The sequence below is a fragment of the Myotis daubentonii genome, chromosome 8 (assembly GCF_963259705.1).
Source record: "Myotis daubentonii chromosome 8, mMyoDau2.1, whole genome shotgun sequence".
Lineage (NCBI taxonomy): Eukaryota > Metazoa > Chordata > Mammalia > Chiroptera > Vespertilionidae > Myotis > Myotis daubentonii.
This window is the reverse complement of record NC_081847.1, coordinates 9,393,118-9,416,577: the sequence shown is the minus strand read 5'-3', so window position 1 is coordinate 9,416,577 and position 23,460 is coordinate 9,393,118. Positions and strand designations below refer to the sequence as shown.

The following is a 23,460-nucleotide window of genomic DNA, read 5'->3' as shown; positions in this document are numbered from 1 at the left end:
GTGGTATTCGGTTATAGCAGCCCACACTGATTAAGACAGGCGGGATCAGGGTCAGGACCGGGTGAGGCCCTTAGGGTGCAGGATGGTGTGAAGAAGCTGAGGAAGCACTCCCGGTCAGGGTTGTGTGGATGGAGGCTCAGCACTCAATTCGCCCTCAGTGTGGGTGCCTCCTACACTGTGCGCCCAAGCGCCTCCCTTGTCTCACACTAGTCCCAGCCGTGGGGAGTGTGCGCTGTAACCCAAGTGAAATGGGCTCAAATAGACAAGACAAAAAGCAAACAGATTGTGTCACTGAGAAGCGGATGGTTCTATTTCTAGCTCCCTCTCCAGTCCCACTTCCTCCTTTCTTGGCTTTGTTCTCAGCTAGGTTCTCATTTTGGAAACAAGATGGCCATGGGTAGCTGTGTGTCTCAGTGTTTTCATCTACTTACCCCAGGGAAGATTTTGATTGGGTCGCCTAGATCACATCTTCATTGTTGTGCAATCCCTGCGTCCAAGGGTGGCCTGTGCTGATTGGCCAGACTTGATCAGGTGTCCACGCCTGTGGTGGGCAAGGTAATGGCCCATCCCCATCCACTCCACCAGAATCACTCAGTTAGAAGAGCAGTAAATCCCAAATGACAAGACTGGGCCCACTGGCCAAGGTCACTTTCTCTTTTGTCACTGGTAGTTTCACGGCAAAATGCCATAGAATTTTCTCAAGTAATCTGGGGCTTTTAGGTATATCTATCTAGAATGTAGTTGTAGATGCCTGAGGCTTCAACTCACAGAACAATGGTGCCTTAGACAGGACTCTTTTGGTTGCAATGGACAGAATACCTCAGTCTGAGCTGGTTTAAGCAAAAAAGGAATTCTTTTAGCTTGTGCAATTAAATCACTTAAGAATGGCACTGGGGAGGCAGAAAGTGCCAATTGACCTGTCCAACACCAATTCTGATTTGTTCTTTCAGAAATCCATCCATGCCAGAATGGAGACTGCATTCCCTGTGCTCCCTTGGAGAGAGGTGTGGCCATGTGACAAAATATTAGTCAGTGGGATTCGAGCGGAAGAGGGATTTGAAACATCTGGGGCCACTTTTACTCGGAGGCTGCTTTCCCTCCGTGCTCTCTCCTGCTCCCTGGGAAGGGCAGTGACACTACACCCAGCAGGTGCGGACTGAGCTTCTATCTCCCCAGGCCAGGCTCCCACCTGGACGTTTCATGGTTTCATGAGAGGTAAGGAAACTCATATTCAACTGAAGTCATTGCATTTTGGAGTCTGATTGTGATACCAGCCTCACATGTGCTTAAATAATGTAATAGGTTCATGGGGTGCAGGATAAGGGGGTTGGAACGGTGTCATTGGGATTTGGTTTATTTCTCTTTATCTCTTGTTTCTGCTGCTTCTCTGTGGCCTCCACTCTCACAGCTCCTGGGACCCATCTAGACTGAACCTCAGCCACAGTGAGTCTTTGTCCCAGGATTCAGTAAAAGTAACACAATGAACCCTAATCAGACAGTGTAGGTCACATGCCCAGGTCTGCACCAATCGGTGAGGCCAGAGGAAGGCAGTGTGCTAGGCTACGCACCTGTCGGGGAGCTGTGGGTAGCGAGGGATGCTGACCCTATTGGAAAAGGGGGGCCTGGACGCCGAGGAAGCTAACAGAAATGGATACTAAAATAGGAAGTTCTAAGTGGTGAAAACTGAGTTAAAATGGGCGTTGGCATAATGATGTTTTGTGTGTCTCACTTATCTCCAGTGAACCCGCAGCGTGTGGGAGGGACTGTGCCTGGTTGGCAGGTGTGGTGGTGGAGCCAGGCAGCTCTGTGAGCTCTGCTTACACTGAGCATCTCTGAGAACCATTCCTTCCCCTCCTGCCACGTGTGCCCTGCACATTCCGGGGAAGTGTCAGTGGCCGTCCAGCCCATGAATAATAGAGCACAGTCTGTGCATCTTGCATGTGTATCAGCCTGACTTCTCCCAAAACAAGTAAAACCATCTACTGAATTCAACTTGGCAATTAAAAAAAAATCCCTCTGAGCCCTGACCAATCAAGTCAGAGTGAGGGGCAGGGCAGACTCACGTCAGGAAAGAAAACCCAAACGACTTCCCATTTGGTGTGCTTTGCCCATGATTTTCAGCCATTAACTGCGCCCTTCTGCAGAAGTAAATTTGTCTTGCTGATAAAACAAACAAACCACAAAAAAAACCCTGCCCTGGCTGGTGCTCTCAGTGGTTAGAGTGTCAACCCTATTTCCATTCTTGGTCAAGGGCATCTGCCTGGGTTGCAGGTTCTATCCCTGGCCCTGGTTGGGGAGTGTGTGGGAAGCAACCAATCAAAGTGTCTCACATGGATGTTTCTCTTTCTCCCCCCCCCCCCCGCCCCCTCCCTTTCACTCTAAAAAAAAAAAATTAATGGAAAAAATATCCTCAGATAAGGATTAACAAACAAACAAACAAAAAATCCCTGTCTCTTCACATCTAATTTGCTATTTTCTACAATTTCCTCACTTCTAGCTTAATTATTTATGGATGTTGATTATTCTCAACATTAACTACCAAGGGCGAGATTTCTCAGCCTCAGTGTTTTCAGTAATTATTTCTATCTGGAGCCATTCGCTTCAAGCTCCTCCTGTCTAAATCCCTCACTGTTTCTATGATACTGTGGGTTCAGGCTCCAAATGATGTGTTGGACCAATGCCTTCCATGAACAGGTCTTTTTCGTGGCAACCATGGACAGTGTGTGTTGTGTGTGTGTGTGTGTGTGTGTGTGTGCATGTGTGCGCGTGTGCGCGCGCGGGCGTGTTTATATTCTAAGCCTTCAATGAGACTTCTCTAAATGATGTTATCATTTCCTCCTCTTTTAGTGAGAGGTTTAAAGGTAAAACATCCTTTCCATCCAATGACGACATGCTGACAGCTGACGGTTGGTTACTCCCCAGCAGAAAGAGTTTCCCTGCCGCAGTACTTGCCTTTGGCTTGTCCCAATTTGGTCTCAGTTCCCCTGGCACATTCTTGGGTTTTTCTCCTCTTTAACTGACACCCATCGAACCCGGGTGACTAAAAGCTGGTGCTCCCAGGGAGAAAAGAGAGACTTGTATAGTACATAAGCCGGTCAAAGAGTCACTAAACATGGATTTTTCTTCTCAAGAGGTCTGACCAGAGGTCCCCCAGCCTCGGTTTATCACCTGCAGTGAACAAGAATTGTCACTTTTCTGATGCTGTATTTGCCTGTGCGGATAGTGAAAATGATTAGCAAGGCCTCCTCAGCCACTGACTATGACACCTGCTCTTCAGAAGGGGCACAGGACAGTGTTTCCCCGCCGAGCCTGTGTGACCCGGGGCAATCCCTTCATTCTTCTGAGCTTCAGTTTCCCCAAAATGTGGGTGCTAGTATCGTCCTCATTATCCCTTTAGCAGGATCAGCACCCCGTGCAGCCCCCGGAGCCCCAAAGATGTTAGCAGCTATCATCAGCTCACGCCACTTCAGGAAGGAAGGCCAGTAGGGTGAGACCCAAGCCTGGCCCCCCCTTAATGTTATTCTCTAGGCAGGAACCCATGATGGTCATGAGCGGAGCTCTATTGCCAGGCTCTGGGGGCCAACTATGGACCTGCTATTTACTCAAGGGGGGACCCACCTCCCAAAGTCCAGGGTGGGGTTAAAGGGCTTAGGACGGAGCCTGGGACTAAGGATTTATCGAGCACCTGCTCTGGGCCAGCCTTGGGGGGTATACGTGACACCAAGTCTTAGCCCCTGGGCAGCATAATCCCGTGGGAAAGACGGGCTCACACAATAAAAATGGGGCACCCGATGTCACCAGGTCTGGGTCCAGGACGCCAAGGAAACCCGACGGAGCGCGCAGCTTCAGCTCTGGCAGTATCCCTGCCCTCATATGCCAAGGTCAAGGCAAACCATAGCAACACCACCTCCCCAGATGCACACACAACGGAGGTAAGCGTCAGCCCTTCTCGGGGAGGGGATGGGGCTGGAGGGAGAGGCGGGGTAGGTGGCGGCTGGGAAGAAGTGAAATTTCCTCTCCTCCTAAAATAAGCCACTGGAGTGAGAAGAGAGGGAGCGATGTCTCCTCGGGCTGACGGCAAGGTGCGGGGTCGGGCGGGGCGTTCTCGGGCCGGGAGGAGGGGCGCTGCCGCTTGGGGAAGCGGGACGGCCAGGTGGGCGGGGACCCGGGAGAGCGCGTTCCAGTGTGTCGGCCAGCGGGTGGCCACGGTGGGGCGCAGGGACTCACGCGGCTCCTCCCCTCCGACCCCCTTCCTTCCTCCCCCTCCTTCCTCCTCCTGCACCTCCTCCTCCTCCTCGGATCCCGAGCCGCCGCCGCTCCTCCTCCTGGCGGGCTGGCTGATGAGTCAGCTGACGCCGGCGCTCCAGCCGCCTCGCCGCCGCGCTCTGCGCTCCCCCAAAGTGGCTGCGAGCCGGCCGCCCACTTTCAGGGTCTGGGGGGACAGATTGATGTGCGTCTTCTAGAGCCACGCGGAGCCGCAGCCCAGGCAGCTTCCCCTCTCCAACTTTCTCCCCGCCCCCACGCCCCCTCGGACCCTGCCCTCCACCCTCCCCAAAGCCGCTCCGGGTGCGTGCGCTGGGGTGAGCGGGTCGCCGGCTGGCCGTCCGGGATGGCTTCCAATTTTAATGACATAGTGAAGCAAGGGTACGTGAGGATCCGGAGCAGGCGCCTGGGGGTGAGTACCGGTCCTCGTTGGCTCTGTTCGCTGCTTCAATTGTCTTCCTTCGGAGCCAGCATCTCGGAGGGAGGAAGATCCCGGCCGCGCCGGTGGGTTGCGCGCTGCTCGCCCCGCCGGCACCCACGCCTCTGGGGCGGCCGCTGCAGGGCCAGGTCTGGGCGTGTCGTGGGTCTATCTTTATCTCTCCGATGACTTGGCTTTCGGATGGTGGCCGCGTGTTCGGCTCCAGTAGCCGCTGGAGCCCATCTACTCGAAATAAATATTTCTCGGTAGCTATGGGAGTTAGAGCTGGGAGCGGGCGGGTGCGGAGCCAGCCGGGTGCCCGGTGCCCCTCTTCCCACTCGCCGCCGCCTCAACTTTTCCCGGGGAGGGATCCGCGGGCGGAGAAAGCGGGCAGGCGCCCGCGGTGCGGACCAGGTCGGCGACCTTCTGACCCCAGGGAGAGGTTGCGGCCCCGTGAAAGGTCTCCTTGGACTTGGGGTCCTGGACTGTGACCCACCTCTGTCCCAGGTGTGGGCAAAGGCGGCGTGGGCGGCCTCTGGCCAGCCGTCTAGGGGACGGGGCCGGAGCCTGAATTTTCCCCGGTCCCTAGCCCGGGTGGTGGATTTCTGCTGGGTGGAACCTGCTCCCTGCACAGAGCGAGCGTTCCCTAAATTGGTGCTGAAGGAAAGAATGAATGAATCTGAGAGCACTCACAGCGGACAGAGGAGGCACAGAGATGGCTCCTCTCCTCCCCGCTTTTCTCTGCGTTGATGGGACTTCAGAGAGAACTCATTCTGCTCCCCTTTGGGCTTGAGTGACCACAAGGATGCTGGAGGGAGGGGGAGGAAACTGGAGTGATTTTTTTTTTTTTTTTTCATTTCAAACTACCTCATTTCTCTTTGCCTCGCGTCAGGTGCGGTGGCTGTCTTTGTTTATTGTGTGCGTTTGGGGAGAGGTGGGGGAAGGAAAGTTAACTTAATAATGTCTGAAATCATAATTAATGGCAATGGTGATGTGTACTGGCCCCACTGGGAAGAGAGTTATACTGAAGTCTCTCTACAAATATGTGTCATTGGCACCTTGGCACTTTTCTTTATGTGCCTGATGATTTCACTGTGGTAAATGGCTTGGAAAGAAAACCTGGTGATGAGAAACATTTGTAATTATTAAAAACTCTTGCTTGGTTTGTTTTGGTCCCTCTCTTTCTCCTCCTCCTCCTCTTCCTCCTCCTCCTCCTCCTCCTCCTCCTCCTCCTCCTCCTCCTCCTCCTCCTCTTCCTCCTGTTCCTCTTCCTCCTCTTTCTCCCCCTTCTCCCCCCCTACCCCCATCCCTTCCCATCACCATGTTTTGTTGCAGCATTTATGCCCTGTGCTATTGTGCATAGATAATTAGGGAGAGATGTCACAGAACTGACCAATCCCCACCAGCACTCCCTGGGTTCCCTTGATCCGCTTTTGCTCTGCAGATAGTCTCAGCAGCTGGAGCAACTACTGTTGGGCACCTAACTGAGCGACTCTCATGCAAAGGGCAGGAAATGATAGGAACTTTATATTTTTTATAATCTTATGGTCAAGCCAGAGTGTTACAGTAGTAAAGGCAGCATTAAAAAGACGCCTTTCTAAGTTTAGACTTACTCCATCATGTCAATTGAGGAAATTGCTCAGAGACAGCCATTCTGCGTTAGGGAGCATTCCAATAGGAAGAGGACATGCATTATTAATGCAGAAAATGTGAATTATTCATCAGGATCGGAGTTTATGCCAAATTGTGACACATGGTGATTTATTTGAAAGACTAGTTACCATAACTTTCTAGCTTATGGTAATTGAGATTATTTTTCTATATTACTGCAACTGACACAATATAGTCCTATGTGTGTGCCAATGTTTATGGACAGATATTTGGAGCAGAAGGAAAGGAAATATAGTTTGCATTCATTATATATCTTAGAGTATTTTGGATGCCAGCGAGCAGTAGACTTTCTCAGGATTTATTCATTCAGACTGTGTTAACACTCACGTCGATTTTAGAATATCTGTTAGATGATGGTTATTGCTCATGGAGAGAAAGCGTAAAAAATATGATCAAAGGAATCTGGTCTTCTTTGTTAACATTGGTTTTGTCACCAGTAAATTTTTAAAAAGTGTTCTCATCATATAACTTATTCACATAGTTGTCAGAAAACAGTGCAAACTAGAGTTTTGAATGAAGACTGCAAGTAATGGTGGAAAATGCTTCGGGGAAACGGTACAGGGAACCTCTGTCCAAAGTGGGCCCTGGTAATGGTGCTCGTCTAGGCTGCAGATCTGGAACCGCAGGCAACAGGTGTAAGTCTGAGGGGGGCAGGCCAGAGTGTCTGGCACAGAGTGGGTGCCCAGCCAGTGCCCCTTGAACTTTACAGAGTGAGCACATAACTGCAATTCATGAGCCTCTTTAGGAACTAATATGACATAGTGGTTTTATTAATGGAATCCAGCCAAGTGTCAGTGGATTAGAACCGTGTTTGGGAGGGTTTATAATTAAACAAGAAAACAGCATTTCATGGAAAGCAGCTGTTGGGCCAAGAGATGCTCCCTCGGGTTTGGAAAAAGAGAACAAATTCTGCTTCTATGACTCATTAGCTCTATGACCCTTGACCTTTCTTGGCCTCAGTTTTCAAGTGTATACAATGCACATTAGCTATGTTGGGAGCATTAAATCAGATAATACTCGTAAAAATGCAGTGAAAGCATACAGCATTGATTCTGACGGTATGATTTCTTTAGTAAAATCAAAGATGAGTTGGAATCAGTGGAAGGATATAGGGATTATTGATTTCTTTATTTTTATATTTTCAAGTGCCCAGAGGCATAAATGTTTATGCAGCTGGAGGCATTCTCACTGGATGAAGCTTTTACAAATGATATACATGTAAGTGATTTTTTTTTAATGTGACAGGAAACATTCTAAGACTGTCCCCACAAATGGATAGTGGATAAGTGCTCATCTTTAGTTGAGATCCTAACCAGTTTAAGTGATTAAGTAATCACATACATATTGACTTTTCTTTAAACATAGAAAAGCTTAATGAAATTCAACTCCTATTACTCAAAAGTCCCGGTATCTTCACATCTTCATTCTCCAGCCTGCTCTCCGCGGGCTCATGGAGGCCTCAAGCTGTGCCCTGGGCAGTATTTCTTCAGGAATGTCCATGTTACTATTTGGGGGGCTGTGGGGTCAGCAGGGGAGCAGCTGTCTACAATTATTTGGCTAACCCCCAAAAGGCCCTAAAAATGTATCCTTGGATGAGTGGTGAATGAGACAGTTTGCATATCATTAACCTGAGTGTGTGGCTTGCATGGAACAGTTTAACGGTCCTCACTTGGTTTCTTCTGTTGTTACCGAGAGGATATCCCAATCAATATTGGCTTTGGCTTGTCCACAATCCAGACCTCAGAGTTTAAACTCACATTTAGTGTTTTCATCTGCATCCCTCACCTCGATTGCTCACTTTTAAATAATGCCTCTGGGCTCTTGTCTACCAAGGCCTGTCTTTCCTGTCTAGCCCACATCTCTCCCCGGACCTCTGACAGCTGCCTCAGACTTAAAGCACCCTAACCCTGATGGCTTTGTCCACACCAGCCTCTGCTGGAAGCTGCAGCTCAGCCAGGAGAGGGCCCGGCATTTTAGTTGTCCTGGTAAATGTCAAACAAGCAAGCAGCAATCAAACCTCATTCCTATCTCCTTCTCTTAGCTCTCACTCCCAGACCAACCATCGGGAGATTCTGTGGGTTCTATCTTTGAAATGCACCGAGAATCCGACTGTCCCTCTAACCATTCACAGTTACCACCCTGGGCTGAGCCCTCCCACCCCCGGGTTCTCCCTGTAATATTGCAATGACCTCCTGATCTGGCTCCCTGGCTGCTTGAACCACCCGTGTCTTTCCATGCAATTCAGAGTAAAAGCTTTACAATGGGCTCCGAGTTTCTGACCCTTTTCTACTGCAGTTCCCTCTGCTTGGGATACTGTTCCCCCGACTGCCTCCCTCACCTCCTTCAACCTTTCCTCAAATGCCACTTCCTCATTGAAGCCTTCCAGACACCTTATTTTATTATTTCTTCCCTCCTCTTCCCCCTGTATCCCTTCCCTTTTTTCTCTCTAGCCTTATCACCTGCCTCACATATTGGTCTGTAGAGTTTAGTTATTGATTGTCTGTATCCCCCAGATAGCATGTGAGGCTCAGAGAAGGCTGGGAATTCTCTATCTTTTATTTACATTACTAGAGGTCTGGTGCACAGATTCGTGCACTGGTTGGGGGCATAGCCTGCAGGGATTGGCCTGCTGTGGGAGTGCCGCTCATCCCGGCCAGCCAAGCGGCACTCCCACTGTGGGAGTGCACTGACCACCAGGGGGCAGCTCCTGCATGGAGAATCTGCCCCCTGGTGGTCAGTGCGCATCATAGTGACTGGTCGACCGGTTGTTCTGGTCGTCCCACTGTTCAGTTGTTGGGCTTTTATATATATAAAGAGGTGAACCCATGTGCCTGGAACAGTGCCCAGCATGGAGCAGGCATGTGATGAAGATGTCTTGAATGAATGCATGGAACGATCACTATGGACTATTTTAAAAGCACATTCTCTGACATGAGGCTGTGTTGAAATCCATTCAGCAACCAGTTATGTGACTTTGGATGAGTTGTTTAACATTTGTAAGCCTCAGTCTTCTGTAAAAATAGGGAGACTCATAATACATACCTAGGAGATGGTCCTCGTAAAAGGGCTTAACACAATGCTCGGTCCTGTGGGAACCCAGCTAATGTCGCTTACTGCTCTCACTCTTCCTCCCCCTGCCCTTGGAGGACAAGGACGCTTAGGTGGCTACTGTTTCCACTGCTTCTGCGGCAGTAGCTCTCACCCTCAAAGAACTTGCTGGTTAGATAGGAAAACAAACTTCATATGTATGAAATAATGAACATGTGATCACAAAGGCTGCCTGGCACCGATGCTGGGTACAGAAGGAACCGCTGCCATTGCAAGACTGTCCATGATGCTTAGATAAAAGGCAGTGGCATCAACACCAGAACAAAATCATCCCCATTGACTTTGCTTGGAGGGAGCTCATCCGACCAGCAGGTATTTCTGTCTACTTGGGGGTCTTTCTGGGGGGCAGAGAATGGATTTGAAAAATTGGTTGGTAAATGGCCAGATTTTAGGAAGACGTATTTTCTTCCCCTTGGTTTCTGTTTCACCTGACCCAGTGTGCCAAAGAGGCATTCATAGTTCAGTTAGGGTTTTTGGATTTAGGATGTTTAGGAATCTGCATTTTTTTATGATACCATGAAAAAGTCACAATCATAATATGAAAATCACAGAAATAGAATAATTTTATCAGATACTGTTGGTACATAAGACAAACACAACTGTTCAGTAAGATGTATGAGTGTGGCTTTTCTTCCTTAAAAGAAAGAGGCTTTGGAGATAACTTTACCAGCCAGGAAATTTATGGCCCGATAGACGGAAGTCACGGGCCCAAGTCCAGAGCACACAGCATTTTGGCCCCATTTGAACCAGCTTCCCGGGTTCCCATGTCCGCCCTGCTTCCCTGCTGGCGTTTCAGGCATAGGCATTCAGTGGCCCGCGTGGATGACAGGATTAATTATGCATAAAGTCAGCCTTTAATCATCGTCCCCAAAACCGATTTACCCAAGAATAGCCAATTTAGCGACTTTGTGTGTGGACATAAACAAAATTACTGTTGTGATGCTTTCCTGTCCATCTGCCAGTGTAGAAGATGAGAAATATTTATTTTTAAGCAGTTTGGTAGTTTTTGTCAGGGAATCATTATCTTTGGTATTTGAAGAGTTTAGTTTTCATTTGGGATATATTTGCTTTCATTTTATCATTCATCAAATATTTATTGAGTGCCTACTAGTGTTAAGCTCAAGATAAACCTCCTTAAATTAGATAGGCACAGTCAACATCCTTGCGGAATTAACAGGCTGATTTTGGACTTGTATTGTGAACTTGAGATTAGTATATTCGAGATAGTTTAGGGGGAACTAGTCTCAGTACAAGGTCAATGGTCTGGTGGAAGGTACCTTCAGATCTCTCCCTGTCCCGGGGTTGGGGCATGAGGAATGGTGCATGATTTTCCTCTCTCTCCGCATTGCTCCCAGCTGGGTGGCAGTAAACCTTTGGAGATTTAAAGCCAGGACGAATTCTGCTGCCTCCCTCCCTCCAGCCCCCATTTTGGAGAATTTCAAAGTGCAATTGTGAGTTAAGAAATGCCACAGATACTTGTGAATGTCGAAGTTAAAATAGTTTCTTTCTAGAATGCAGACGGCTAAATTTGGGTTGAGTATCTGCACGCAGAACTGTGCGCAGCAGGTGGGGACTGCCTTTATTTCACTAGTTTTCTAAGCCTCTGTTCATGGCCTGGATCCCAGAGATCGTAACTTGAGCTCTGTGGATTATGTTCTTTTTGTGTTGTTTTTGTTATTATTATTTATTTTTTAAAATTCTTTATTGTTTAAAGTATTACATATCATCTATACTAATAAAAGAGAAAAATGGTAATTGGCGTACGGCGATACCCTTTTCATTGGCTAATCAGGGCTATATGCAAATTAACTGCCAACTAAGATTGGCAGTTAACTGCCAACAAGATGGCGGTTAATTTGCACATGTAGGCACAATGCAGGGATGCGAAAGGGAAAGCAGGAAGAAGCCCCCTGCCACTGACAGTGATTGGAAACCCAGGGGGGAGCTAAGAGCTGGGGGGCAGGGCAAAGGCGGCCCTGGGGCCGCCTTTGCCCTGCCCCCAGCCATGATCGGAGAATCAGGTGCCTTTTCCGCCCTGGCCAGTGATAGCAGGAAGTAGGGGTGGAGCCAGCGATGGGAGCTGGGCACGGTCGAAGCTGGCAGTCCCAGGAGCTAGGGGTCCCTTGCCTGGGCCTAAAGCGAAGCCCACGATCGCGGGGCCGCTGAAGCTGCGGGTCCCCGCTGCCTGGGCCGGACGCCTAGGCCAGAGGCGTTAGGCCTGGGCAGGGGCGGAGCCTGCAACTGCGGGGAGCTGGGGGTCCCCTGCCCAGGCCTGACACCTCTGCCGGAGGCCTCAGGCCTGGTCAAGGGGCCGATCCGGTGATTGGTGATCGGAGGGTGGTGAGGGTCAACTCCTCTGGCCGAGGCATCAGGCCTGGGCGGGGGGCGGAGGCGGGGATTGGGGGGATATGATGGTCCCCTTGCCCAGGCCTGAAGCCTGGGTCAGTGGCGTCAGGCTTGGGCGGGGGGTGGAGCAAGCGATCAGAGGGAGATGGGGGTCCCCTGCCCAGGCATGATTCCTGGGCCAGAGGCCTCAGGCCTGGGCGGGGGCCAGAGCCAGTGATTGGGGGGAGATGGGGGTCCCCTGTCCAAGCCTGACACCTCTGGCAGAGGTGTCAGGCTTGGGCAAGGTGCCGATCAGGCGATCGGAGGGTGATGGGGGTCTACGCCTCTGGCCGAGGCATCAGGCCTGGGCAAGGGGCAGAGCCAGCAATCGGAGGGGGCTGGGGGTCCCCTGCCCAGGCCTGATGCCTGGGCCAGAGGCATCAGGCCTGGGCTGGGGCAGAACCAGTGATGGGGCGAAATGAGGGTCCCCGGCCCAGGCCTGACGCCTCTGTCAGAGGCGTCAGGCCTGGGCAAGGGGCTGATCCTGCAATTGGAGGGTGATGGGGGTCAACGCCTGAGGGCTCCCAGTATGTGAGAGGGGGCAGGCTGGGCTGAGGGACACTCCCTCCCACCCACACCCAGTGCACGAATTTCGTGCACCGGGCCCCTAGTATTACATATGTCTCCTTTTCCCCTCATTGACCTCTCCCCGGCCACTCCGCCCCTCCAGCACATGCCCTCACCCCGCCCAGTGTCTGTGTCCATTAGTTATGCTTATATGCATGCATGCAAGTTCTTTGGTTGATCTCTTACCCTGCCCCCCCCCCCCCCCTTCCCTCTGAGGTTTGACGGTCTGTTCAATGCTTCTGTGTCTCTGGATCTATTGTTGTTCATTATATTCCACAAATGAGTGAGATCATGTAATATTTATCTTTCTCCGATTGGCTTATTTCGCTTAGCATAATGCTCTTCAGGTCCATCCATGCTGTTGTGAATGGTAAGAGCTCTCTCTTTTTTACAGCAGCCTAGTATTACATTGTGTAGATGTACCACAGTTTTTAATCAACTCATCTGCTGAAGGGCTCTTCAGCTTTTTCCAAAACCCAAAGTGAAAAGTTTCTGCACAGCAAACGAAACCATCAGCAAAACAACGAGAAAGCCCACTACATGAAAGAACATATTTGCAGACGTTATCTCCAATAAGGGTTTAATCTCCAAAATTTATAGGGAATTCATACATCTTTAAAAAAGGAAGATAAACAATCCCATAAAAAATGGGCAAAGGACTTAGACACTTTTTGAAAGTGGACATACAGAAGGCCAAGAGATATATGAAAACATGCTCAACGTCACTAATCACCCGAGAGATGCAAATCGAAACAATAATGAGGTACCATCTCACACCTGTCAGACTGGCTATCATCAACAAATCAACAAATGATAAGTGCTGGTGAGGATGTGGAGAAAAAGGAACCCTTGTGCACTGCTGGTGGGAATGCAGACTGGTGCAGCCACTGTGGAGAACAGTATGGAGTTTTCTCAAAAAATTAAAAATGGAACTCCCATTTGACCCTGTGATCCCACTTGTAGGAATATGTCCCAAGAAATCAGAAACACCAATCAGAAAGGATATATGTATACCTATGTTCACAGCAGCACAATTTACAATAGCTAAGATTTGGAAACAGCTGAAGTGGATTATGATCTTGAGCCGAGTCGTCCTCAAACAGGCTCCAGGAAGAGAATGCAGGTGATTTTTCTCAGGCGATGCTTCATAGTTTCTATCAGATTCTTACAGATCTCCTAGGCCCTCTCACCACACACTCTCTACATCTTCCAAAAAGTTAAGAACCACAGTCTCATTTTAAAATATTACTTAGATAACGGTAGGGTCACATGCAGTTGTGAAAATAATACAAAGAGATATCCTGTGTCCTTTACCCAGTTTCCCGCAATGGTAACATATTTCAGATCCATCGCACAACATCGCAGCCAGGATGCTGACATTGCTACCATCAGATACAGAACATTCCGTCACCATTACCGCAGGGTCCTTCCTCTCGCCCTTTCCCTCTCCCACAGCTCGAAGTCCCTGGCAACCACTAATCTGTTTTTCATTTCTACAATTTTAAGAATAGTATGTAACCTTTCCGGAATTATCATTGTACCCATGGTCAATTCCTTTTTCATTGCTAAGTAATATTCCACAGACAGGATGTACCATAACTTGTTTAGTCATTCATCTGTTGAAGGACATTTGGGGTGGTTTCCAGTTTGGGGCCATTATGAGTAAAGCTGATGTAAACATTGTGCACTTGTTTCTGAGTGAACGGAAGGGCTCATACCTCTGTAGGAGGCCACCTGCCAGAGAGTGATAGGGGCCTGGATCTGAGCGCAGAGCCAGAATAGCAGCACACTGTTTCCCCTTCCACAGGCTAGGAATGCTTTCAACCTCAGAAAAGATGCCATCCGTTAAGGGAAAGTCCCTAAAATCGTGCTTGCGCAGTAGCTCTTAAGACTGTCCTTTTGGTGACCTTTGCTCATTATAATAGTAAAAACCACACCCCTGGGTGGGGATTTAAAATGCTAATGAGACATGCATAGTATGTTGGAGCATGTAGCCCTCCTATACTTGTGCCAGCTGGAACCAGCTCACCAGAAGAGGGACCTGGAAGATGAACCAGGAACCAGGACTCACCAGCACCATATGAATGCAGCCTGGCGAAGGCTCCGGAGCCATAGCCACTCTGCTGGTGCGCTCCCTGACGCATCAGGCTGTGGTCTCTTCCCTCTAAAGCTTAATAAACCTTCTGTGTTCTAACTATCGCCTCCTCCCACTATTTCTCTCCAGGGAAAGACAAGAACATACCCTGTATTCGGTAACACCTCTAGGTAAATGCCCAGGAGAGCAGTGGGTGGGTTACATTGGTAGTTCTTGTTTGTTTTGTTGAGAAACTGCCAAACTGCTTTCCACAGTGGAAACTGTTGTTCACATTCACCCAGCAGCGTGTGGGTGACCCGGCTTCTCTGCACCCTCGCCAGAATTCCCTGTCACCAGCGTTTGATGTGGTTACTATTCTTTATATTTCACACGTTCTGTGTGTGTGTGTGTGTGTGTGTGTGTGTTGATGAAAATGCCTATACATGTTTTGTGCCCATTTTCTATTGCATTGTTTGTTTTTTAACCATTGAGTTTTGAGAGTTTTAAAAAATGTGTATTCTCTCTATATATTCATAAATGGATATTAATATTTTTCAGACATATGGATCTTAAAGGAAAAAAAAGCCCATGTATTCAATAGCATCCTCTTAAGGAATTTCCATCTGATATTACGATAGGTGCATATGTCACCCCTCATCCCCCAGAACCCAGGAACTTAACTCACATTTGCCTAAGCCTTCCCCATTCCTTCCCCCACTCTTGCCTCAGCCTTTATCTTTCCCTCATTCATATATACAATGAATGCTTTAGTGGTTAATAGAGAAATTAGCCAGTCTTATGAATGGACTAATTTAATTTAAATTAAAACACTGCTTTGAATTCAAAGCTTTTACTTAACATAAGTTTCACTGTTTAGGAAAGCAATTAAATTCTTAAAATGCATTTTATCATCTTAACACCACATATTAACTCAATAAAAGAAATCTATTTAAAAAAAAACCTCTAAGAAATCCTACCTCTGAGAATCCCCTAGCAAAATGGACTCTTCAAACGAACCATTTCTTCAGGTTTCCAGGTTTCTTTCTGCCAACATGCAGTTCTTTGGGCTCATTTGCAAAGGAACCACGTTAGAGCCTGGGCTGTAATTCACCACCAGAGGCCCCAAATCCAGATGTTATGAAGCCAGTCTGGTCTTCAACATCTATTGATTCAGATACAAATGTGATGGTTAGTGAGGGTGGACAGGAACAGTTCTCTGGAGAGTGTGCTGCTGGGAGCTTAGTCCTTTGAATCTGCCTTCTTTCTGATTTTCTCCTGGCTGGGAGCTTCCTGTTGGTATCCAGGGCTGAGCTTTTACTTCCCGCCTCAAATGCCCTGCCCTGCCCACCACGGCTAAAGACTCCCGCATCCCTCTGGGATTCCGCTCTAACGTGGGTATACATAGGACTTTTAAAGGTGAATTTTCTTAGTTTTGTGCTGGATATATTTTTCTTAAATGATTTTTTTGTTTATGTTTTTCCCCCACTAGGATGTAAGTTCTATGAGACAAATGACCCTGACTATGCTGTTCAGTGCCATGTCCCCAGCGTTCAGCCCATAGTAAATACTCAGTATTTGCTGATTGAAGGAATGCAGGTCTGAATAATAGAATGGGATATTCCAGGGTAAGAAGACAAGTAGAAGACTACGGGTCCCAGCTGATTTTGTTGTAGATGCTACTCTTGAGTGGTAGAATGTTCTAGAATTTCTCATTGGCATGTAATTACTGTTGGTATGTAACCTGCAAATTCAGTATCAGGGAATACAGCACTTAATGCTGGAGGTTTGGATTGACCTCCTTCAAAGTAAATTTTATTGGATGTTTTTGGGAATAGGAAATACGTACAGTTGGTATGAACGTTGAAGGTTCAGGGTTTATGCATTGAATGGTAAGATTTCTTTTCATCTTTGTCCACAGGAATCACCTAGTTTCGTTCCCCAAAAACAGCCACCTGAAGAGTTTCTTCCAGAATAGTCTATGTACCAGAAGTTTTGTGTATATGTGTGCTCACGTGCATAATCTATAATTTTCCTGTTTCATGGTTTTCTTGTTTAGCAACCTACCATGCTTTTGAATGATAAGATAGGATTCCGATTCCAGTGTATGGGCACATCCAAACTCATGTAGTTATTTGCTTATTTATTCATGCTTCCTCCTTTCCTTCCTTTCTTTTTATTGTTATTAAATATGTGCATGAAGTATTTTAATGAGCATCTGACAGATCCTGAAATGGAGTTACTAAGATTTTCTTCCAAGTCACACAGCTGGTACGTGGCAGAACCTGAATTTGAATTCAAGCTGCGACTGTGTTGTGGAGTATTTGTGTAATTCTCCCTCTCCCCGCCCCTTCTGTTACAAACGGGACCGCAGGCCACTCAGCGTCTCACCCAGCGGGGAGCACATTGGTGAATCAACTCCCACAAGTGGGACTTGTTGCCCAAAGTGTATTCGCCTGTACAGCGGATGTTCCCCAGCCCCTCTGAGCACGCCGCCTCCTCTCCTCTGGCAGGAGTGTGCCTGCGAGCTCTGGGAGGGGCTTGCTGATCTAAAATGAGAAACAGACCCTCTGTACACAGGCTTCTCAAGCATGACACCGAGTTCTTGGCAATTTTGTAATTAGAATCTTTCCAGTTTGTAGTCCTTTCTCTTTTGAGAATGATATTTACTGAACTTAAAAAGTAGTTATTAAGTAAGGGTTTGGAAACACACAAAAGGTTATTCACTTTCTTAAAAAAAACCCACCTTCCTGGGAAATGCTCTGTAGAAATCTTTGGTCTAGGAAATATGCTAAATCATGGTAACTGTGACTGTTTGTTATTTTTATTCTAAAAACAAAGTTATAATATTGAAAATTTGATCAACACATGTTAGGTAAAAACAAAACAAAACAGATTTATGTGTTGACTCAAATAAGTACATATTGCCTAATGTAACCCAAACAATATTTTTATTAGCATGGCCAGCCTTGTAATACGCTTCAGGTAGGTCTAGCCCGGGCGGGGGTGGAGGGAGGGTATTCATCTTTTCACGGCTGGCTAGATGCAAGTCCTGAATATTCCACTTATGTTCTTCCAAGATACTAAGAACCGCGAGGCCTTTCCTCATTCGGAGTCTCCAGCCTCTTTCCCGTTCCCTCCAAGCTTCAGCCACTCTGGCTCCTTTCTGGCTTCACAGGACAGTCTTGTTCATTCACGTCCTTTGCACTCAGATTCCTCCCTTTACCTGTGATGCTCCTCCATGTCTGGCTCTTAGCTCAGTTATCAGCTCAAAAGCCACCCTTGCAGACAGTGTTTGACCCTCCCGTTCCAGGTGGCCTCCCTCGGGGATTCTCTGTCTCACCACCCTTTTTGTTTCCTTCAGTCAGCCCTCTCACCTGCAATGTTACTTTTTAAATCGTCATCTCTTCATTGTTTGTTTTTTTTCTACTTGTCTCTGAGAATTGAGAGGGTAATATCTTTTTCTGTTTGTTTATTGTTTTTGTTTTTGTTGTTCACAGCTGAGTTCTCAGTGCCTGGCACACAGTAGGTGCTCAATAAACATTTAAGTACATAAATGAAACCCCGAGACAGCATTTTGCATATTAAATTATGAAACAGACACTAACCCTAGCATATCATGTGCATATTCAGAAATCCCAAGAAATTCTGAGAGTTCGGGGGAATTCCTTTGTGTGGTTTGTTGTTAGCCCTTCTGCATTATTCCAGCCACAGTCCTTGGAGGAGAGAAACCTGGCTGGAATGACAAGGGCCCTGATTGGTACCCGGGCCTGCTGCTGGCCATCTGCTGTGACCAGAGCTGTCCCTGAACTTCTTGCACCTCAGCCTCCTGGTGGCAGGGTGGAGATAGACAGGTCTCACCTCGCTCCCTCCCCACCTGCCGCCTCAAGCAGGATGGCGGATGTGAAAAGCATGCCAAGCACACACCGCCTCTGTAGGCCCCGTCCGTCTCCTCCCTGCCCTTCATTGGCCTCCCGAGTGGAGAATGGCAGAGACAACTTTGGATTCCGCTCTGATGCTGTGACTGCCAGACCCCAAACAAGGACAGGTAGCTTTCTACATTTATTGCTTTAGGTTTCAAAAGGCAGCATTGAATTTCTGGGAAAAAAAGAAACAGGGGAAGAAGGCCAACTCTACCTGTAACGAAACATGGCTACACACACACACGCACACACACCCCATCCATATCACCCCCTTCCCCACACACCACATTACGCACACGTAGCCCACCATACCACACCCCACACACATACACATGATACCACACACACACACACTACCCACACCATACTCACATCATGTGACACACACATACACACATCCCCTACCACACACACATGCCACACCACACATACACACATACCACACTACGCTCATCACACACACACACACACACACACACACACACGACACCATCCATATTATACTCACCATACCAACCCACACACACACCACACCACACACACAAACACACACACCCCTTACCACACCCACACATGTCACACACACACACACCACACACACACACACCATCCATATCACACGCCCCCACACATACCACACATAGCACGCCATACCACACCCCACACACACACCACACTCACCACACACACACACACACACACACACACACACACACACACCATATACATCACAGCCCCCCACACACATACCACACATAGCATGCCATACCACACCCCACACACATACACACTTTACTAGACACACATATACACACACACACACCACACTACCCATACCATACCCACACCATACCCACACCACACCATACACACAAACACACACACACATACTATACCACATACACCCATGCCACACCACACATATACACACACCACACCACCCACACCATACTCACCACACCAACCCACACCCACACACACACACACACACCCCACACAAACACACACGCATCCCATATCACACACACACATGCCACACCGCACACACACACACACACACACACACACACCACACCATACCACACACGCACACCAATTCTTTTTAATAACTTTTTTGCATTGCATGCACAAGGTGAAGAAATTTAAAAATGCCAAAAACCCCCACAAACAACCCAAAACAACAACAACAACAAAACCCAGTAAGCATCGAAGAGGAGATTTCCCTCCTACCCCAGACCTGTCACACTCCCAGGCACAGCCGTTCGAGCAGGTTCTTGGACATTTGTGTGCAGGCATGTATGGGTAAGTACACGGGGAAGTGCGTGTGTGGTGGGTGCACACAGGGTTCCTTTTATTTGATGTTGTTTTACACACCGTCCCTCTTTGTTTACCTTGCGTTGGAGCACTTTTCAAGCATCTCTGTGTTCACTCATCTCCTGCTCCACAATTTCTAAACTTGGTTCAGGCTACTAGAGGGCATTTTAAGGTGATTTCTCGTCTTTGCTGACTAAACCATGAGGCAGTAGCATCTTGGGAACACAGGATGCCATTTTCTAGGATGAATCCTGAAAAGGAAGCTGCCCTTGCGAAGGGGTGGCCATGCACAGCTGTGTGCACAGAGCCAGGCCGGCTCTCTCTTTCTTCAGAGCGGCTGACCCGGTCTGCTCCACGCAGAGGGCTTGTCCCTGCCGTCCCATCTGGGCACGTTCCACTGTGTGACCTTTTGGGGAGTTCTCCTGCCTCTGCTCCTTGCTCAGTCCTCACCCCCCTCCAGATCTGTTCTGTTTATGGCGAACTGATCACCTGGAAACTCAACCTAACCCTGTCCTCCCTCTACTTTCAGACACTTCAATGCCTTCCCCTTACACATAGACATCCTGCATGTCCGAGAGATGCTCTGATCTGGAGCCCGCCATCTCTCAGACCACATCATTGATCAAACCAATGAAGCGCCAAAGCAGTGCTCCAGGCACGGTACCTGCTGATGAGTGCTCAAGCCAGCATGCTCCCTTCAGTTCCTCTGTGGCCCAGCTCTTTGCTTTCTTATTCCATTCCACATGCTTTTTCATTGATTAGGGAAATTCTTCCTTTTTCTTCTGCTTCCTCCTCATCCAGCAAATTCCAGCTGTGCTGTCATTGTCTTGGAGATGCTTTCCCAACATCATCCCCCCTCTAACTGGTGGGAGAAGCCACTTGCCCTGTGTAGACCTTTATATTTAAAATAGAGGTCTGGTGCATGAAAATTCATGCAGTGGAGGTGGGTCCCTCAGCCCTGCCTGCCCCCTCTCACAGTCCAGGAGCCCTCAGGGGCAGGAGGCAACCCAGCAATTAAGGGAAGGCAATGCCCCCATCACACCTCTGCTGCTGCCACTGCTGGCAGTGCAAGTCTTGGCCGGCCTTGGTTACCTGCACCTCCGGCGGCCCTGGGCAGCTGGGGGGCTTTGGGGACTGGGGGCTCCAGAGGCAGGTGTGTGGCAAGGCTGGTGGGGCTGAGGGGACTGGGCGCTGCCATCTTGTGGCTATGGGTGCCACCATATTTGAGGGCGTGGCAGTCAGTTAGCATATTCCCTCCTTATTGGCTGTAGGTGCTGCCATCTTTGCTATGGTGTGAGGGTCAATTAGCATATTCCCTCTTTATTACATAGGGCTAGGGGCCCAGTGCATGAATTTGTGCACCTTGAAAGGAACTGTTGGCTGCAAGGCTGCAGTGGGCACAAGGGTGGGTCTCAGCCCATCCTCTTCACCCCCGCCCACCCCTCCCACCACAGCCCCCATCCCCTCTCTGCTGGCAGCCCTGCTCCTGCTGCAGAAGCTCCCACACACTGACAGCGCCACCCCCGCTCGCACCCGCTAATGGTGTGGAGCCATTGGGGCTGGCGCCAGCAGCTGGTGTGAGCAGGGCCAGTACTGTCAGCCAGTGTGAGTGGCGGCTGTTGCCCTGATAACCCCTCAGGAGCAGGGGGAGGTGAAGAAGCCCTCAGGGGCGATTGGGACCTGCAACCGCCACTTGCACCCACTGACAGTGCCGAGCGATTGGGACCAGCGCCGGGTGTTGGCAGCAGGTGGAAATGTCAGCTCCGGTGCCGGCTGTGGATACGAGCAGTGGGTGTGAGCACCAGGCGGGACCGCGGCTCACGGGAGCAAAAATTTTCAGTAACCACCAGAGGCTCGACCCTGATGACAGCCTTGGTCTGGCGCCCCCGCTCACCTGCTCCACCATCCCACCGTGGACAACGCCAGCCATGTTCTGTGTTCTGCTGCCTGCTGCCAGCACCCACCATGTTCTATGCTCACCCCTGGTGATCAGCGCATGTCATAGCGACCTGTTGTTCAGTTGTTCGGGTGTTGGGTTGTTCTGCTGTTCGGTTTATTTGCATATTAGGGTTTTATATGTATAGATTGATTAAAATTAAATAAAATACAAAAAATACCATTCCCCAGTCACGCTGGCCATGTTTCCAGTGCTCAAGAGCCATACTTGTTAGTAACTCCTGTCTGGGCAGCACAGAGTAGAATATTTCCTCAGTGTAGAGCATTCTGCTGGACAGGGTCTTTATGACACTCATGGCTGTTTCAAATGGTAGGCTTTGAGGGTAAAGTTTTTTTTTTTAATATATTTTTTATTGATTTCAAAGAGGAAGGGAGAGGGAGAGGGAGAGAGAGATAGAAACATCAATGATGAGAGAGAATCATTGATCGGCTGCCTCCTGCATGTCCCACACTGGGGCTCAGAATCGAGCCACTGAACCTATATCTCCTGGTTTATAGGTCTATGCTCAACCACTGAGCAACACTGGCCAGGCTGAGGGTAAAGTTTTGATGCTGTTACCCTCCCTAGTCTGTGAGCTCCACAAGGGCTCCAGCTGTCCTCATCCTGCTGCTTGCTTTCCCCATATAATGGGGGCTCAATAACTCTGCTGGGTGAATGAATGAATTCCTCCCAGCTCTTAGCTTTATTGTTGTGCCTCATTGATCAGCAGACCTTCTGGGAAAGGAGGGGCTGGACAGTCCATGCTCTCACCCAAGTCCCATCAACATTCCCATCGGATACCTTAGCAGTTCCCTAAGTCACCACCATCTGGGACTCTTTAACCTTTCCCACTGGGCTTGACCCCTCAGCATCCATTGCCTCCCTGTGGAAAGGTCGACTGGGATTGGACTGGACCTGTGTGGTGGGCTCTGGAGCCTTCCAGGCCTGCACCACCCCTTTCCTCCGGTGGAGTTGGGGGAGGCGGATTGACTTACATCTTGCAGCTGAGCCCCCTGCTGCTGCTGAAGAAAGTGGCCTGGCCTGAAGCCAAGCTTGTCCTGGGGAACCACTGCACTCAGTGACTCCCCCAGTTTGGGACAACTCTGTGGGCGTCCAAGTTCCTGCCTGGGGTGGGGGCCTTCAGAGAGCATTGCTGAGAGGGTCTCACAGCTGACCTGCCCCCTGGACTCTGCCCTAGGGGTAGCAACCCAGATCTCCCCACTAAACTCACATCGAATGCACATCTCCTTATAACCTACTTCCTGGTAAGCTCAACTCCCAACAGCCGGATTTGTAATTGAAAATCGGCAGCTTTAGTCTTTTGCAGGAAGAGGTTTTTTATTTTGATTTGTTGGTCCAGGGTTTCCCCTGCATTTTACCCCATGTTCTCAAAGCTGAGATGGCTCTTTAGTTTAATTTTCATAAAATGAAAGTTTGGTGACTTACTTCATTCACTATGTTGTTCCAATGCTCCATTCTCTCCAATAGATCCATCTCATGAATGAATGAAGAGAATACCTTCACTGGTTCATTATATTGAACTTGTACTTGGTAAACTATTAGTTTCAACCACGTTTTTCTCTGGGTAAACAGTAGGCGAGATTTACATGCTATTACTTTAGCTCGTGCTTTGCTTGAAAGGCCTGATTTCAGCTCTTCCCTGTGGTTGTCTGCTTACACCAACCACGGAAGGCTTTGGCCAGGAGCGAGGAAGATGCTTTTAGCTCTGGGTTTCATCCCCTTGAATCCCGAACAGGGCGTTGGGCCATCAGGTCGCCCACTCACTGAGAGGAAACCATTTTTC

At 48.8% G+C, this 23,460-nt stretch overlaps 1 protein-coding gene across 1 annotated transcript in view; it reads left to right on the top strand.

Annotated features, from left to right (window-relative positions):
* The first annotated feature begins 4,229 nt into the window (after positions 1–4,229).
* DOK5 (docking protein 5) overlaps positions 4,230–23,460 on the top strand; it is a 136,013-nt gene continuing 116,782 nt past the window's right edge. The window contains exon 1 of the mRNA XM_059705256.1: positions 4,230–4,675. Within this exon, the coding sequence (XP_059561239.1) occupies positions 4,610–4,675 (66 nt within the window). The 5' untranslated portion in view covers positions 4,230–4,609. The remainder of the gene's footprint in view (positions 4,676–23,460) is intronic.